This window comes from Cucurbita maxima, unplaced genomic scaffold (genome assembly GCF_002738345.1).
Source record: "Cucurbita maxima cultivar Rimu unplaced genomic scaffold, Cmax_1.0 Cma_Scf00029, whole genome shotgun sequence".
NCBI lineage: Eukaryota > Viridiplantae > Streptophyta > Magnoliopsida > Cucurbitales > Cucurbitaceae > Cucurbita > Cucurbita maxima.
The window spans coordinates 1,287,675-1,305,559 of NW_019272045.1; the positions used below are offsets into that span (position 1 = coordinate 1,287,675).

At 35.9% G+C, this 17,885-nt stretch overlaps 4 protein-coding genes and 4 non-coding genes across 8 annotated transcripts; 6 read left to right on the forward strand and 2 right to left on the reverse strand.

Annotated features, from left to right (window-relative positions):
* Positions 1–1,298: 1,298 nt before the first annotated feature.
* On the forward strand, positions 1,299–4,610 carry LOC111465557 (calreticulin). The gene is made up of 13 exons (XM_023109996.1): positions 1,299–1,466; positions 2,195–2,302; positions 2,422–2,614; positions 2,732–2,990; positions 3,077–3,133; positions 3,217–3,264; positions 3,346–3,432; positions 3,514–3,571; positions 3,658–3,725; positions 3,822–3,965; positions 4,049–4,078; positions 4,164–4,277; positions 4,376–4,610. Exons 1-13 carry the CDS (start codon positions 1,367–1,369, stop codon positions 4,385–4,387), a joined length of 1,278 nt encoding a protein of 425 aa, XP_022965764.1. The 5' UTR covers positions 1,299–1,366; the 3' UTR covers positions 4,388–4,610.
* An 879-nt stretch (positions 4,611–5,489) lies between these two features.
* Positions 5,490–8,814, forward strand: LOC111465682 (GTP-binding protein SAR1A-like). The gene is made up of 3 exons (XM_023110192.1): positions 5,490–5,787; positions 6,083–6,214; positions 8,309–8,814. The coding sequence occupies exons 1-3, from the start codon at positions 5,659–5,661 to the stop codon at positions 8,627–8,629; spliced, it is 582 nt and encodes a 193-aa protein (XP_022965960.1). The 5' UTR covers positions 5,490–5,658; the 3' UTR covers positions 8,630–8,814.
* On the forward strand, positions 6,609–6,729 carry LOC111465803. Its single transcript, XR_002714295.1, has one exon. It is a non-coding gene; the product is annotated as a small nucleolar RNA snoR83 (small nucleolar RNA).
* Positions 6,948–7,066, forward strand: LOC111465802. The gene has a single exon (XR_002714294.1). It is a non-coding gene; the product is annotated as a small nucleolar RNA snoR83 (small nucleolar RNA).
* On the forward strand, positions 7,817–7,939 carry LOC111465804. The gene has a single exon (XR_002714296.1). It is a non-coding gene; the product is annotated as a small nucleolar RNA snoR83 (small nucleolar RNA).
* Positions 8,815–10,235: 1,421 nt separating the features above from the next.
* LOC111465519 (pentatricopeptide repeat-containing protein At1g09190) lies at positions 10,236–11,982 on the reverse strand. The gene is made up of 2 exons (XM_023109928.1): positions 10,431–11,982; positions 10,236–10,365 (listed from the first exon to the last, which is right to left on the reverse strand). Exon 1 carries the CDS (start codon positions 11,959–11,961, stop codon positions 10,507–10,509), a length of 1,455 nt encoding a protein of 484 aa, XP_022965696.1. The 5' UTR covers positions 11,962–11,982; the 3' UTR covers positions 10,236–10,365; positions 10,431–10,506.
* A 914-nt stretch (positions 11,983–12,896) lies between these two features.
* On the reverse strand, positions 12,897–16,009 carry LOC111465669 (zinc finger matrin-type protein 2). The gene is made up of 11 exons (XM_023110175.1): positions 15,847–16,009; positions 15,639–15,753; positions 15,334–15,414; positions 15,209–15,233; positions 14,993–15,075; positions 14,195–14,227; positions 13,898–13,976; positions 13,754–13,806; positions 13,583–13,643; positions 13,348–13,430; positions 12,897–13,249 (listed from the first exon to the last, which is right to left on the reverse strand). Exons 2-11 carry the CDS (start codon positions 15,657–15,659, stop codon positions 13,160–13,162), a joined length of 609 nt encoding a protein of 202 aa, XP_022965943.1. The 5' UTR covers positions 15,660–15,753; positions 15,847–16,009; the 3' UTR covers positions 12,897–13,159.
* TRNAP-CGG lies at positions 15,848–15,919 on the forward strand. The gene has a single exon. It is a non-coding gene; the product is annotated as a tRNA-Pro (tRNA).
* Positions 16,010–17,885: the final 1,876 nt, after the last annotated feature.

Consider the following 17,885-nt stretch of genomic DNA (forward strand, 5'->3'; position numbering starts at 1 on the left):
CTTTGAGGTTAAATGGACAACTCTAAACGTGTTCGTGTTTTAAAACCGTGAGGCTGACGACAATACTTAAAAAGCAAAAGTGGGTAATATCTACTAGCAGTGGATTTGAGTGGTTACAAATGATATCAAAGACAGACACTAACTGGTGTGCCAGCCAGAATGTTGGACACTCATGTTGGTTGGAGAGATAAATTAAACATTTTTTGCAACTGTGTGTAAATCTTCTCAAAGAGAGACATCGGGTGGTGTGTCAGCGAAAACATTGGGCACCCATGTTGGTTGGAGAGACGACAAACACTGAGTGGTGTGTCAGCGAGAATGTTGGGCACCCGCTCTGTAAATCTTCTCAAAGATAGACTGGTGGTGTGTGCTAGCGAGAACATTAGGCACCCATGTTGGTTCGAGATACTACAAATCTTCTCAACAGTAGACACATTTTTTAGCTACGAGGAACGGTTATATATAATATAATGGGTCAATAGACACATTTTTAAGCTACAGAGGAACGGTTATTTAAATATAATGGGCCAGTAGACACACTTTTAAGCTACGAGGAACGGTTATATATAATATAATGGGCCAATAGACACATTTTTAAGCTAGAGAGGAACGGTTATTTAAATATAATGGGCCAGTAGACACACTTTTAAGCTACGAGGAACGGTTATATATAATATAATGGGTTAGTAGACATACTTTTAAACTACCGTTATACATAATATAATGGGCAATACATACTATATCTTTTGTTAGTAGTGGACTAAGACGGTTATTACGACTATAAAAAAATAGTAAAAATAATTTAAAAATATATAAAATAAGAGAAAAAATAGCCATTTATCTCTCTCTTTGAAATTAATTAAACAAGCCACTTCCAAAAATAACTTATTCAAAACGGCATTTTATTTTGTCCTCTGGATAATTCCATCGGAAAAAAAATTACAAATTCAAATATAGAAAATTCAGAGCTGGAATCCACTACATCACCACTACACACTTTCTGTACACACACCCAATAACATACCTCCACGTGTTATTTCTGCAACCATTTACCAGGTCATGTAGATTAATCCAATGAAATTAATTCGGATTCTACACACGTGTAGCTTCCAATAGAAACCCCAAGAACTCGTGTAGTTTCCAATCAAAACAGGCCACGTATCACAAATGTATATTTGGCAGCTTTTTATTGGTGATTATTACCACGTCAGAAAATATTTTTGTTTTATTTTATTTCCACGATCCACTGAGAATTTATGACGTCGACCCCCTATATAGTGCCCTCTGATTTCCATTTCATTCTCCAACTTTGCAATTCCGTTTCTCTGTTGACTCTCTCTCTCTCAGTAAGCTTTGAACCTTAGCCATGGCGTTTAGGGTTCGAAACCCTAATTTACTTTCCTTGATCCTTCTATCTCTCGTTGCCATCGCTTCGGCAAAGGTGTTTTTCGAGGAGCGCTTTGATGGTATGGTTTCATTCTCTTTCTCCTCGTTGTTTTGTATCATTTCCAGATCCACTTTTTGGCTCCTTAATTTACGTGCTTTTTTAGATGATGATTTATAACGTCTGTTTATACTTTTCACGATGAATTTGTTTGATTGTGGTGGATCGATTGTTTTGTTTGATCTGTTACTAGTCTAAATGTGAGTGTGTGAAATTTGATTTTCATGTCACAATGTAGATATTCAGAGTAGATCTGTTTCGTTTTTATGTGTTTATTTGATTTAGAATCATGAAATGTTTTGATTATTATTACTATTATTGAAATACGTTGAAAAAGTTGGTGCTCTTTGATGAAGGCTTTTGATGCATTGAAATGAATTACATTATAATGCACTAGCCTGCACAATGATCTTAAACGAAAATACACTGCTGGATCTTGATACGATACTGTTATTTCCTTTGGTCATGGTCTAAAATCAATATAAATTGCCTTGATCATCAGGCTCTTGTGTATAAAATACTGTTATTTCCATTGGTCTGCTGGACGTTAACTTTTTGTTATGGTATAAAATTTCTATAAAATGCTTTGATGATCCGTCTCTTGTATATTTCCAAGGGTTTTGGATTATGAATCTTGTTTAGAACTTGATATCTCGAACTATCTTGCGTTATGTTCTTAATACTTCAGCATCTGTTGCTATTTTGTTTGGCTTGATTTTGAATCCTGACTATTTGTTGGTAATATTGAAGATGGATGGGAGAATAGATGGGTTAAATCTGAGTGGAAAAAAGACGAAAGTTTAGCTGGAGAATGGAACTACACCTCCGGAAAATGGCACGGAGATGCTAATGACAAAGGTGAAGCTCTTATTAATTTCCTTGTTGAACATTAGTGTGAATTTACCTTGTTAATAGACATGCCGTATGTGCTTTCAAGCAATATTATTTTATTTTCTATTATTCCTTTGATGTCATAGGTATCCAAACTAGCGAAGACTACAGATTCTACGCTATTTCAGCCGAGTTCCCTGAATTCAGCAACAAAGATAACATTCTTGTTTTCCAATTTTCCGTCAAGCACGAACAGAAGCTTGATTGTGGTGGTGGTTACATGAAGTTACTCAGTGGTGATGTTGATCAGAAGAAATTCGGTGGTGAAACTCCGTACAGGTCAATACTCAACCCTGTGAAGTGTCAATTTTATATCGTTTGTATTTTGAGTTATTTATGACAGAATTTATTGTGAAGTGTCAATACTGAACCCTATGTGCTTCTCGTTGCCTGCAGCATCATGTTTGGCCCAGATATCTGTGGCTACAGTACCAAAAAAGTGCACGCTATCCTTAACTATAATGACACTAATCACTTGATCAAGAAGGAAGTTCCCTGTGAGACTGACCAACTCACTCATGTTTACACTTTCATCATTCGCCCTGATGCAACTTACAGCATCCTCATCGATAATGTAGAGAAGCAAACTGGTAGTTTGTACAGTGATTGGAGCCTCCTCCCGTCAAAGAAGATCAAGGATCCCGAAGCTAAGAAGGTAAGCTCTTTAAATAAGGATGCCATTGAAGTACGATGTTTGAGGTTATGGATTTTTATTGATGTCTCTATCTATGATACTTGCAGCCTGAGGATTGGGATGACAAAGAATACATTCCTGATCCAGAAGACAAGAAGCCAGAGGTAATGGTCCCTATTTATCTTGATCCCCCATGGTATCCGAATTTGCAACATACTTCTTAAATTTTACTTGTTTTGTGCAACAGGGTTATGATGACATCGCAAAGGAGATAACTGATCCTGATGCCACTAAGGTAGCTATTGTATTTTTCCGTTCTTAGCTGTCTTCTTTGAATAGAAACTCTGTTACTAATGAACCGAGCTACTTGTTTCAGCCCCAAGACTGGGATGATGAGGAAGATGGTGAATGGGTGGCCCCAACCATTCCCAACCCCGATTACAAAGGCCCGTGGGAGCCTAAGGTAGGATGTTTGTGCTATTAATATCATATCCTTTCTGTTTCTTTATCTTTCAATTTTAATTATTATCTTTCCTCTTTGCAGAAAATTAAGAACCCTAACTACAAGGGAAAATGGAAGGCACCAATGATTGACAACCCAGGTTGTTTTCTGTCAAATGTTTTAAAATCTCAGTTGCGTTTCAACGATCTCGAACTCTTAGTTGCTAATTCTTGGAACTCTTTGCAGACTTCAAGGATGACCCTGACCTCTACGTTTACCCCAAATTGAAATATGTTGGTATTGAGTTGTGGCAGGTATAAGCTCTCTCTTTTCTTTTCAAACCATTTCTGCTTATATATATCTTGTTATGAGTTCCTACATTGATAGCCCCTCAAATTATTGGATATCAGGTGAAATCCGGCACCTTGTTTGACAACGTCTTGATTACTGATGATCCGGAATACGCTAAGAAGGTCGCTGAAGATACATGGGGCAAGAACAAGGAGGTCGAGAAAGCTGCATTTGATGAGGCAGAGAAGAAGAGAGAGGAAGAGGTAACTTCTGAATTCTTTTGCTGCTGCTGATAAATCCTTTTCGGGAAACATGTCATTAACTGTTGAATTTATTCATTCCCCAGGAAGCCAAGAATGATCCAATTGACTCAGATGTAAGTATCATAGGTCCTGAAAATCTCAGCTTCTTGAGATGATTCCTTCTGTGACATAATTTGAAATATGCTTTCAATCTATCAGGCCGAGGAAGAAGACGAAGACAAATCAGAGGATGCAGACGACTCCGATGCTGAGGGAGATTTGGAGAAGGACGACGCAGCCGATGCAGCTGAGGACAAGGAGGACGCCAAACATGTAGGGTTTCATGGAACCATATTGAACAATAGAACCAACAGTTGCAGTATTTTTATCTACTCTGACAATGCTTATATATGATTTGAACTATTTTGCAGGATGAACTGTAAGGAAGGAGGAGAACGTATGGAGAGTTGGGTTCCAGAAATTTTCCATTTTCCCCCTTTGTTTTTGTTTTTTTTTTATAAATTTCTAGTCGTAGAAAACAAAGTCTTGATGCTTCAATGCATAGAGGACTAATTTGCTGCTTGAGTTTCAGTTTTTAAGTTTGAGCTCTTTAGGAAGAGAAGAAGCAATAGGACGGGTTTCTGTGCTCTTGAGTTCTCCTTTCAATTCATGAAATTATAATCTTCTTTTATCATTTCTTTTATTAAAGCAATAAGTTTCTTAGCGTTTTGTGAAATTATAATTTTTAAAATATTTATTTAAAGTAAATGGCAGATGTTTAAGAATAAATAAATAGATATTTTATTTTTTTATCGCCTAAAAAATTGAATAAATGATTCAAAGTTTTTTAAAAAATGACCTAATTTAGATACATAGCACACAAATCTGAACAACGTGGATACCATTTGCACTTTAATTGATCGGTAAATTTATGCACGTCTAACATCTCCTTGCTCTGATCAATGGCCACAAAGTTTTTTAAATCATAGATAAATAAATTAAAAAATAAATTGATTTTTTATTTTTTTATTTTTTTATTCTTTTATTTCATGGGTAATAGATTCATAATTTTTTTAAGATAACTTTTAAAACGTCCACTTTTATTTTTAACATGTCTACCAATTATAATATATAATACGGCTTTAAAATATTTACATAAAATATGTCAATAAACTTTTGAACTCACCTTATTTATATTTTAAATAATTATCGATAAAACAATGGTAATAATTACTATTAAAAAATAAAAAAAAAATCAAAATTATTATTTTCTAAAATTAAAGAAAAATTCATCCTATATCCAATATTTAGAATTGGAACCATGCAGAAGCTAAATTTGAAAAAAAAAAAAAAAAAGATTATTTTCCCCAAATTTAGCTATTTATCATTAAATTTTCGGTAAATGACAAAAAAATATGGGGCCTGTCTCCTCAATTGGGGAAAGGGAAATAGGCCCATTAAGCCCCCATGTGGGCCTGTCTAGGGCTCCGTTTCGCACGAAATGGCGGCCACAACAGGTCTCCTCTCTCACCTACTTACTATGTTAATAACACCAACGTTTCCCAACTGCATTGATTTGTAATATTCTAAATCCCTTCAAGGGCACAGTTGCTCTGGTTTTGAGGATTTTAGGGGCTCGATCAGGTGGGTTTACGGTAAAAATTTGCTGCTTTTCGAGGTCTTTTCTGGCTTGTATTCTGTCGGAATTCGGAAAATGTTTTTGGTCGATTGGTTCTATGGAGTTCTTGCGTCCCTTGGGTTGTGGCAAAAGGAGGCCAAGATCCTTTTCTTAGGGCTTGATAATGCTGGAAAAACGACCTTGCTTCATATGTTGAAAGACGAGGTGCATTTCTTTGTGATTTTTTTGTTATTTCACTTTTCTTAATCTGTGTACATGATTTAAAATTGATGAAATCCATTCGATGGAGAGATAGCAATGTTCCGCGTCTTGAGACGCTCGATTGCTCGCTGTTTTTAAATTAATTCAATTGATGTATGGATTCATGTTTTAGAAAACATCAAATGGTTACTTCGCCATCATTTCTCAAAGTTTTCTTAAATCTGATTTGTTGATTAGATTTACTAGAATGTGAGGTTTTTACTTAGCGGCTAATATAAGAGTTGTTGTCATATTGCAGAGATTAGTTCAACACCAGCCGACTCAGCATCCAACTTCCGAAGAGTTGAGCATTGGCAAGATAAAGTTCAAGGCCTTTGACCTTGGAGGACATCAGATTGCTCGCCGAGTTTGGAAAGATTACTATGCTAAGGTATATTTGATTTGAAAGATCTCACATCATAGCTGTATTTTATTTTGGTTAAAAGATTCAGTTGACCGAGTAAGTATTTTTCTGTAGAATCTCGGTTTGAATTTCTTGAGAAATGAAAATTTTGAACTCCTGCAATTTTTAAACTCGAAGTTGTGAAATGTGTTCAAACACTGAACTATCTCATCAGTTCCAAAATGTTTCCCTGCCCTCATAATCGTAGACAGATCTTTTTATGTTTTTTCTGCTTTTAGTATTTAGTTGTACATTTTTCTTGTCAGTCCGAACTGTTTTTCGAATGGAAATTATACTTGAACATATGTTGATTTCCTCTACCGTTGCGGTTATTTGATATTTGAACTTCCTTAACATTTCCAAATGTTTTGCTGCCTTCATAATCCCAGACAAACTTTTTTTGTATTTTTCTGATTCATGGGAGGCAGAAATTACATGGTATTTCGCTGATAGCATGTCTTCTTGTTGAAAAAGGTCTGCTTATAGTTCATAACCATACATTTTTATCTTAATTCCTACCGTTCAAGTGATACTTACTGAAGTTTTCTACCCCATTTATGATTTACCATATTTGTGTTCCCATTTTACTCCACTTCTGCCCTCTCTCTGGAGGAAAATTGGAAACCTTTGATTCCAAATGGCAACTATGGTATCAACATACGACGTAGTTATTTGAACTCTGTACAATCTCTCTGTGTTCAAATATTACCCTGCCTTCATAATCCCAGACTAACCTTCTTGTGTTTTTCTGATTCATGGGAGGCAAAAATCATGTGGTTATTCGCTGATAGCATATCTTCTATGTAAAAGGATTTGCTTTTAGTATATAACCATACATTTTCCTTGTCTTCAAAACTTTTATTAACTTTAAGTAATACCTACTAATATTTAATACGACATTTACGATATTTGAATCTGAAGTGCCACTGTGTTACTGTATTGCCTTCTTCAAGGAGGAAGGATTGAAAACATCGCTTCCAAATGTGTTAACTATGGTTTCAGTGTGCTTGATTTAGTCTACCTTTGCAGTTATTTGAACCTTGAACCAACTGAGTGTTTTCAAAATGTTACCCTGCCTTGCTAAACCCGGACAAACCTCTTTGTGCTTTTTTGACTCATGGGAGGCAGAAATTATATGGTTATTCACTGATAGCATATCTTCTCCTTGAAAAGTGTCTGCTTTTAGTATATGTCCACATATTTTTCTTGTCACCTAAACTATCCTTGGACTATGAATTGTACCTACTGGTATTTTGTAAGACATTTACCATATTTGAAATCCGATGTACTGAATTACCACATTGCCCTCTTCGAGAAAAGACTGAAAGCTTTGATTCCAAATATTAGCAAATTTAATGTACATCCTTTTGTCTAACCCGTTGCAGTTATTCAAACACCGAACCCCATCTCAACGATTTCAAGACATATCCCTGCCTTCATAATCCTATACAAACCTTTTTTGTGTTGTATTGCCTTCTTGTAGGAGGAAATTGAAAGTTTTGCGGTTTTAACATACAAGTATGTTAGCCTCTGCGATTTTTTTCTCTCTGAACAATCTCATTGTTTTTAAAATGTTTACCTGCCTTCATAATCCCAGACAAACTTTTTTTTTTGTGGTTTTCTGATTCATGGGAGGCAGAAATTTCATGGTTCTTCGCTGATAGCATATCTTCTCACAGAAAGGATATTCTTCTAGTACATAACCGCAAATTTTTCTCATCACTAAAACCATTCATCAACAATAAATTATACCTACTGATATTATATATGACAATAACTTCTTTTGAGATCCCAAGTGATTGATTATTGTAATGGCTTTTAGGAGGAGAAAAAGTTGTTTCCCTTGCTTTCAAGTACTATGGTTTTAACATGCATGTTGAATTCGTCAACCTTTGTGAAACTGTACCGATAATATGTGGCCCTTTACATGTTTCAAAAGCATTTGTATGCTGACCTTATCTTACTTAGGACAAGCTCTCTGTTTTGAGCTGTTTAGTTGCTATTATATGATCTTATATGCTATTAGCTGAGTTCATTTAGTCTCGTGTTATGGTTCCTTATCATGTTGTCATTGTTGTGAAGGTGGATGCAGTAGTTTATCTGGTTGATGCATATGACAAGGAGAGATTTGCCGAGTCAAAAAAAGAGTTGGATGCCCTCCTCTCCGATGAAGCATTGGCAGACGTTCCATTTCTGATTCTAGGTAACAAGATTGATATTCCATATGCTGCATCAGAAGACGAGTTACGGTACAACTTGGGACTAACAAACTTCACGACTGGCAAGGGCAAGGTAACCATGTCTGACTCGAACGTTCGTCCTCTCGAGGTTTTCATGTGTAGCATTGTGAGAAAAATGGGTTATGGGGATGGTTTCAAATGGCTTTCTCAGTACATTAAGTAGTAGATTTTATTTTGTTTGTGCTGAGAAACAAATTATTTGTTCAACCTTTACTGTCTCACTGTTCTCTGTTGGTATGAATCTATTAGGGGTAAGATTTGTTATTACCTTTTTCATTCCCAATTGAAACTCCCACACCAAAATTTGATTATAAATGCTGTGTAGTGAACTGGCTACTCTATTCTTCATTGCTTCTCTCCCTTTACACTTATCGACACGTATCTCTTCATCTCATACTAGAACGTCTTTATGATATGGCCCATATATTCTTTAAACCACGGATTGATTTGTAGTTGATTTGAGCCTAGTTCAAATGGTTAAGACATCTTTCTTTTTTTTTCTTTTCGTATGCTTGTATATTCATTTCTTTTTTCTCGATAGCATTTTGGTTTTGTTCTCGAAAAGGAAATAATAAGAGGTTTGAATCTTCTCTCTTCATGTTTTAGATGATGGAATAGGATTTGATTTTGATATAATTACCAAAGAGAGAATTTATTAGTGAACCAAAACAACTGAAGTGTAGATTTTGGTGTAATTATCCAAAATGTTATTTTATATTCATATTCTAATTTTTTTTATTTACATTTTATGCATATAGCAATTTGGCTCAATAAAAATAAGGAGAAAAAAAAATTAATTTTGATTTTAAATTAATTTTAAACTAATAATTTGATTTAAAACTTCAAAAAAATAATTTAGACCTATTAATAATTTTTCTTGATTTGAAAGCTTTTCAATTTAGCTAAATTCTTAAAGTAAAAAGTTATATATTAACAATTTCAAAATAAAATACCTGATTAAATTCTTAAAGTAAATATTACCCACGGAAAATTAGGTGTTATTGAAGACGGAAAATATAAATAGTGGGATAATGCAAGAATAGTGGGAATGTAGCTCAGACGGTAGAGGTAGGGATCGATATCTTGCGTCTCCAAAAGAAAACTTTTAATTATTAATATATTTTGAAAATTTTCCTATTTAAGTAACGATATTTTTTCATTTTCACTGTTACTGATGACGGAAAATATAAGGTCATGTGATGCAAGAATAATGGGGATGTAGCTTAGATGATAGAACGCTCGTTTCGCATGCGAGAGATATGGGAATCGATATCCCGCATCTCCAAAATTAAACTATTGATTTATTAATATTTTATTTCTTTTGATAGTTTTCCTATTTATGACATATTAAACAGCGATATTTTTCATTTTCACTATTATTGATGACGTAAAATATAGAGTCTTGTAATGCAAGAATAGTGGGGATGTAGCTAAGATGTAGAGTGCTCACTTCACATGCTAAGAGGTACGGGATCGATACCTCGTATCTCCAAAAGAAAATTTTTGATTATTAATATTTTATTTATTTTAAAAACTTTCCTATTTATTACATATTAAGTAGCAATATTTTTTTTCGTTTTCACTGTTATTGATGACTGGACATTTAAAGTTATATAAAAATCATGGGGATGTAGCTCAAATGGTAGAGCGCTCACTTTGCATGTACTGAAATTGATACTCTGCATCTCAAAAAGCAAATTATTAATATTTTATTTCTTTTGAGAGTTTTCCTATTTATGACACATTAAACCGCAATATTTTTTCATTTTCACTGTTATTGATGATGGAAAATATAGGGTCTTGTGATGCAAGAATAATGAGAATGTACTCAAATGGTAGAGTGCTCGCTTCGCATGCAAGAAGTATGGGGATCGACACCCCGCATCTTGTGATATAAGACTTATGGGGATATAGCTGCAGCGAGTTGTTGATGACGGAAACTTTAGGGTCTTGTGATATAAGACCTTATGGGGATAATTCTAGAAGACTTGGGGCTTTCCCTACATGGTCTAAGAATGGTTGTAATTTTTCACCCCGAGATTACCCACTTGCACTCCGCCCCGGTGCTTTCTTGACGTTTTTTCCTCTCATGGAGCGTCGGACATTCTCAACATCTTCCCATCGTCTTTCTTCAGCCAATGTATTAGATAGCAACACATAATTACCAGAGTTCGATGGTTCAAGACTGATGAGCTCATTCACTGCCATTTCTGCAAGTTTCAAGTTACCATGAGTTCTGCAAGCACCAAGCAATGCACCCCACAAAGTGGCATTTGGTTGCATTGGCATACTTCTAATCAAGCTATGAGCCTCCTCCACGCATCCACCACGTCCCAAAAGATCAACCATACAACCAAAATGTTCAAGTTTTGGCTCAATCTCATACTTCTCAGCCATTGAAGAAAACACCTCTTGACCCTTCTCTAACAATCCTGAATGAACACAAGCAGTCAAGATGGCTACGAGTGTCACGTCGTTCGGCTTCGCATCCCCTTGTCCCATCTCCATGAAAAGGTCAATGGCAAGCTCTCCCTTCCCATTCAAAGCAAAGCCTAAGATCATTGTGTTCCATGAAACAACACTTTTGCAAGTCATTTTCTGAAAAATGTTGTAAGCTCTTTCTGTATTGCCAGATTTACAGTAGAAATCGATAAGAGAATTCCCTACCATTGTTGTATTCACTAAATCTGCCTTGGAAGTTGCATAAGAATGGATCATTTGTCCAACATCAATAGCTCCCAAACGAGAGCATACAGGCAACATTGTGACCACAGTTACCTCATCTGGTTCAAAACCATGTTCTTCCATTTGTTGAAAGAGTTCCAAAGCTTCAACATCACGCCCACTTTGAGCTAAACAGGAAATAGTTGTGTTCCAAGAAACAAGGCTACGATCATTCATTTGCCTAAAGAGAGACAACCCCAAATCAACATTACCCATCTTGCAAAACCCACGAATCATCAAGTTCCAAACAACCACATCCGTATGAGGCATTTCATCGAACACCTTCTGTGCATCATCCATCCTCTCACAACAAACATACAACTCAACTACCCCAATACGAATAGACCCAAAACACTCAAACCCACGACGCAAAACTTCACCAATAACACACTTACCAAGCCGATAATCATAAAGATTCGAACACGATTTAAGCAGCGGCGCGAAAGTGTACTCGTCAGGAACAATCCTGCGATTCTTCAGGGAGGAAAACAGGAGAAGGGATTGTTCGAAGGGGCCGGAAAGGGAATGGGCTTTAATCATGGAATTGAAAAGGAAAATGTTGGGATTTTGGGATTGGGAAAAGACGCGATTGGCATAGGCAATTTCGTTGAAACCTCCGCAAATGGAGATGAAATGGGCGAGGATTTGGTTGGATTGGTGAAGGTCATGACGGAGGAAGTGGGCGTGGATTTGAGTGAGATGGGTTGGGGATTTGTGGCCGGAAAGGAGGCGAAGGATTCTCCGCTCGATGTTCCGGTAGTTCTTGCTCATGTTATGGCGAATATTGGCGCCGGCGGGCGCTGGAAATGGATTTGGACATCCATTAAATAATATTTTGTTCATTTTGTTCTACATCCATTTTTAGTTTATTTATTTTTATTTTTATACTAAATAATTGTATCAATAAAATAAAAATAAATAATAATAAATGTATCCATATATTTTTTATTTATTTAAAAAAAGATAATAATAATAATTGTATCAATTAAATCTCTAAATTTTCCTATAATAGATTCCCTTCATAGTTTTTTTTTTTTTTAATTTCAATGAAATTTAACCATCTAAATTAATATACTTAAAAAATTTAAGGGCATAATTTTTTTTTTTTTTTTTTTAAATTCATGGACTAAATAAATATTTTATTTTAAAAGGGTAGAGATCAAAATATAATAAATAAAGCTAACAAAGCTTTTGCTTGGGAAGCGAGAGTTGAGATCGAGCTTGAAGACTTTTCAAAGCTGGAGTGAATCTCACATTTGAAAGTAAAACAAGCTTAATTGGAAGCAAATGTGTGAGATCCAACATCGGTTGGAGAGAGGAACAAAACGTTCCTTATAAAGGTGGAAAAACCTCTCATTCGTAGACGCATTTTAAAAACCTTGAGAAAAAGTTCAAAGAGAACAATATCATCTTACAGTGGACTAAGATTGTTACAAAATGGAAGCATCAAACTAAAAAAGCCTTTTAGACAATAACATATAATAGCGACGAAGCCTCTAAACTTGAAGATAGAGCAATGATGCTAGAAAATCGAGTGTTGACAGAACCTCCAAATTTGAAAACAGAGAAAATGAAAGCTTCTGAAATCGAAGATGAAGCGACAACGAAGCCTCTAAACGTCCTAATAAAACTTAACCGATACACGTAATTCCTTACCTTTTCGGGATCAATTTAATCTCAAAGTTGACCAAATTCATCCTGAGACATGAAGAAAAAGATATGTTAAGCTGTTCTATAAAACAAAAGGATATAGTAAGTGTACAGTGTAGAACAAATGTTGTTCTAAGTAAGGTCGTTAAGCTCAGCTCAGTCCAATTCTTCATTGTTCATACTGAAAACTCTCAAAACATACAACATACAGTTCAAGAGGCTGGGAAGGAAGAGCCCACGTTTAGACCTTCCTTTGCACATCACTTCAAATTAAATAACTCCACAAGAAGGATCACAAGGGCAAACGAATCGGTAATTGTCACTTCTTGGATGAACGGAAACCCCCGAACCCCATCATTGCTGCAACGTCGGGATCGACTTCAGGTTCCTCTTCTGCAGCCTTCTCTTTCTACAATCAGGGAGGAAAATTTAAGTGTAAAATGTGATCCTCTCTTTACCTGATGGAAATCGAATGTGCTTTTAAAACGGTGAGATCATAGTACTAACCTTCCTTTCTTTCTTCCTTTCTCGGCGCTCGCGCTTCCGTTGTTCTTCTTCTTCTTGCTGTTTTATTATACGCTCTTCGAGATCTAAATAAAAACAAAACGTAACGTCGGTTTTCATCAGTAAACAAATCATAATCCTGAAAATTGAAACAAAGAATAGTGATGATATCCAATGCTAGTATATTTTTGCAGTCAAAAGCACGACATGAAAACTAACTCAAATTCTTAGGCTTTACCTTGCTCTGTGAAGCTTCCGGGCGTTTTTCTCTTTTTAAGAACTTCAAATCGCTCCTGTACCTATTTCACATAAAGCTACTTAGCCCCTCCGACATCGAGATTTCGCAAATATCTACTGCAATAATGAACAGGACAAGTAATTCCATCTTTCTAAGTATTTGTAGTGGTACCTGTTCAAGAGATGCTCGTTCTACCCGCATGGACATACCCAAGGCTCTCTGATCTACAACATAAAGTCAATAGAAAAAACAAGATAATAAGACCTTGACATTTCACGAACATGATTGGTTAAAATTGAGTCGATAGGTCCATACGTTTCTTTCCATTGATGTGATCCAAGTAATTTGCAGAATCCTTGACCACGCATTCACAAACGGAACAGTAGTATCCAGCCTGAAAAAGAACTCGTTAATCAAAAAAAGAATAAGGTATTAAGTGAAAATTCTACTTCATTTCAAGAGCAGATTAACAAAAACCAGACAAGCAAAGCCACCTTCATTTTTTCCTCCCAGCTTTTCTTTTGAAGTCAATAAGTTATACACTACTTTAAATTTGAAATTTCTCTAATGTATTTCAAGATTTGACTTTAACACGATAGTTAAGCGTGATACCTGCTGGCTTAGAGGTGCGACTGGAGTGACAACCTGCACGAGGATGAATTAACAATCAATCCCAGAATGAAGCAGGTCAGAATCATATGATATTGAGCAGAGAAACTGAAATCTAAGATTAAATTTTGTATCATAATGAGGTACTAGTTGATTGCCTTTATTTGAGAGTGATTCCCCAATTAAAAGGTGAGTTCATCCAAACAGGCCAAATGAATATAACCTTTTAAATGTTTTTCCATCACTATTCAACGGTAACACGAATGATTAACTATAAAGTGAATATTCAAAATAGTCACTCCCATCATCATATAAATGCCTTACATAGGAATTCTCACATGTCAGCCAGTTAACTATGCACAGTGCAGATAATATGAAAATTAGTCTTCTATATCAAATCATGATGCCACATAGAACCTGAACTTAAAGCCAGATCAACACAGAGACCACAGGCCAAAATATGATGAACACAGACGCCACGGGCCAGTTAACTATGCACAGTGCAGGTAATATGAAAATTAGTCTTATATATCAAATCCTGATGCCACATAGAACCTGAACCTACAGCCAGATCAACACAGAGGCCATGAGCCGAAATATGATGACATAAAAGTTAACATACTAAAGATTTTGAAAGTTTATGCCCTAATGACAGAACAGGATGGAAAACAAACTATTAATAACTCAAAACAGCCTAAGCTAATACCACAGAAAGAAAGCCACAATTCCAAGAAATATTACCAAAATACACATTGATTCGAGATAATGTTCGAGGAACCAAAAAGGAATGGCATGACTAACCTGGGTTTTTCCCAATCGAGAATTGAGGTCTACCTCATAATCTCTATGTTTCAGTGGTTTTCTTTGCACTGGTGGACCTTTCACTGTTCAAAGATAGCAAATTAAATCCTTCAGAGACATCAACCAAGTCAGCAGATTATAGCATCGATGATTACAGATAAACAAGAGCACAAATACTCAACAAAATCCAAACACAGCAAGAAAGGAACCACTTACATTTAGACTTAACCCTCTCAGCCTCCTGAAATACAAGTTAAGAACATCAGAATCAGCAACATTTGAGAGACACTCAGAGAAATTAACAAAACATGATGAGAACGAGAAATTCCAAAAGCCGTAACCTGTTTTTCACGGTCACGAGCTCGTTCCAAATACTCCTCTCGATCAAATTTTCTTCTAAACGTGTTATCAACTCCAGCTGCCTACATACAAGGAATTGTACAAAATTAGTTCCAAAAAAGCCTAATCGTAATGCGATTAAGAAAGAGCAAAGGTTATCGATCATTTTTAATTATTTTGCTCATTTCATCAACTAAATGGGGCAGAATCAAAACCAGAACCAGAACCAGAACCACTTACAGATTATAACAAGGACGTAATATCAGTAAGCTAGGGTTTAAAAACGAAACGGGAGATTAGAACTTACAGTATTGCTGGTATGAGCCATCGCTGTCGAAAACAAAACTTGCCCTAACAATCGAAACTCAGATGGAATTCTTCAGAAAAACAAATCCGAGAGAATATCAATACGCAAACATAACCTAACATGAATAGATTCAAAAGCCAGAAGAACATTAGAAAACAAGACCATAAATTATAGGTTATCATTGAATAATTAGGAGAAGAAGACAAACAGGGCGTTTGGTCTAGTGGTATGATTCTCGCTTCGGGTGCGAGAGGTCGCGAGTTCGATTCTCGCAACGCCCCAAACTCCGATCGCCGGTCGCCGGATGTCTTCTTTTTTATCTCCTTTTTGCTCTCTGCTATTTTCACTGGTACGGTGGTTACTTTTGACGCTGATTTCAACACAAAGTATTTTTTTTTCTAATTTATTTAATTAGCACATTTTTAGGTTAAATTAATAAAAATAAGTTTGAGCGAAATTAATTTTTAAAAATGTTTAAGAAAATTAATGATATCTTTTTACCATTTTTAAATAAGGTATTTTTCAATCAAAGTATTAACGATTTCCATCCAAAACTAACGGTAAAATAATTTTTGAGAATTTTATAATAATATCATACCATTATGAAACTCTGTTGTCTCAAAAAGTGGCATCGGAGTCATACTCATAACTCAGTCATGTCAATAGAATTTTCAAGCGTCGAACAAAGTGTAGTCATGGTGAAGATTCGTGGTAGAGTTTTATTGGGTTATCGATGTGCTTTAGAGAAAAAAAGTTGGCTTAGATGGTGTAAGCTGAATAGATGACTACCTAAGTAGAGACTCAGTAACACTTTATTCGATCACGAGTATATAAGTAAGAGATACATACTACCTACGATTGGATAACACTGCATTTTGGGAGTTGGGCTGCAAACTTGGGCCCACAAAGGGGTGGACAACCATGGGTCAACATCCTTATTGGGCCGAAACTCAGGCCCATATAAGGGGATGGTTGGGTTGGGTTGGGCTGGGCTGGGCTGGACATGTTTTTAAGTGGGCCAAAGAAGAGAAACTGACAAAAAATAAGTGGGCCTAAGCTGGTTGCTGTGGGACTCCTTGGTGGATAGGATGTTGACATTGAAAGGCCTTCTCTGTTCTTGGTTGTTTGATGGGTCTTGTTTGTCATGCAAGAAAATGATGTTTTTGGATCATGGGAGATTTGTTTCTCATGCTCAAAATAAATCACTCCATCACCATCACCTTTTTCATGTTCGTAACGTGTTGAAGAATCTCGATTTCAACAGCGTTCTATTTTCTTTCCCGACGTGACTTTGATGTTAGCAGACGTGTTGATTAGAGTGTAACTTTGAGAAAACTTTGCCCGTAATCAAAGCGAAACCATATGGCTGACAAGTAATTAAGCTATCTTAATAACGCTCAATCATTAGACCTATTCGTCTTGATCTTCGTTTTAGCTTTAGTAATCGTGGCTTTTTCGACAACTAACATGTATTTTGACATATTCGACGAGACTTTCACTTCATGATAATGATAAGATTCAATTCCACCTTACGTCTTGCTATCTATTGATCACGATTTACTAAGTAGTCTGATGAAATCTAACATGACAAGGATTAAAACTAAACTTGTTCTCGAGCGCAACTAATAACGTATGTTTTATTAACCTGTATTCAAACTCGAGTCTGATTAGAAGAGATGGCAAAAACAACCTCGACGATGTGATATCTCGAACAATTCATAAACAAAATTCAAAGAACGCCACAAATTGCATGATTAAAAACAGATCCCTTGGCCCTATGAGAAGTATAAAGGAAAGAGAAAACTAGGAAAGCAAGCAAGAGATGACATAGGATGCTACAAGAAATCACAATGATTGTGATTGTTTGTTGAAGCACACCCATGTGAACATATGAAAAACCTACCTTCAATTTGTGGACACCAAAGCATTAGAGTAAGAGAAATGTCTAGGAAAGTAGGTCACTTAAGTTGTGTATGAGAAGAAAGAAACAAGCACTTTTTTTAACTTCTTCCCACTTCCCTCTTCTCAAGCTCGTTCCGACCCGAACACTTGAAATCAACATCAACTAAAGATATCTCTCCTCACAAGTTTCTCGACTCCAAATATTGTAAGATCATGGTAGTGGTTCTCTAAGATCACTCGAACAATTGAAATGAACATCAGTAAAGATATCTCTCCTCACAAGTTTCTCGACTCCAAATATTGTAAGATCATGGTACTCTAAGATCACTCGAACACCCCCCCCCC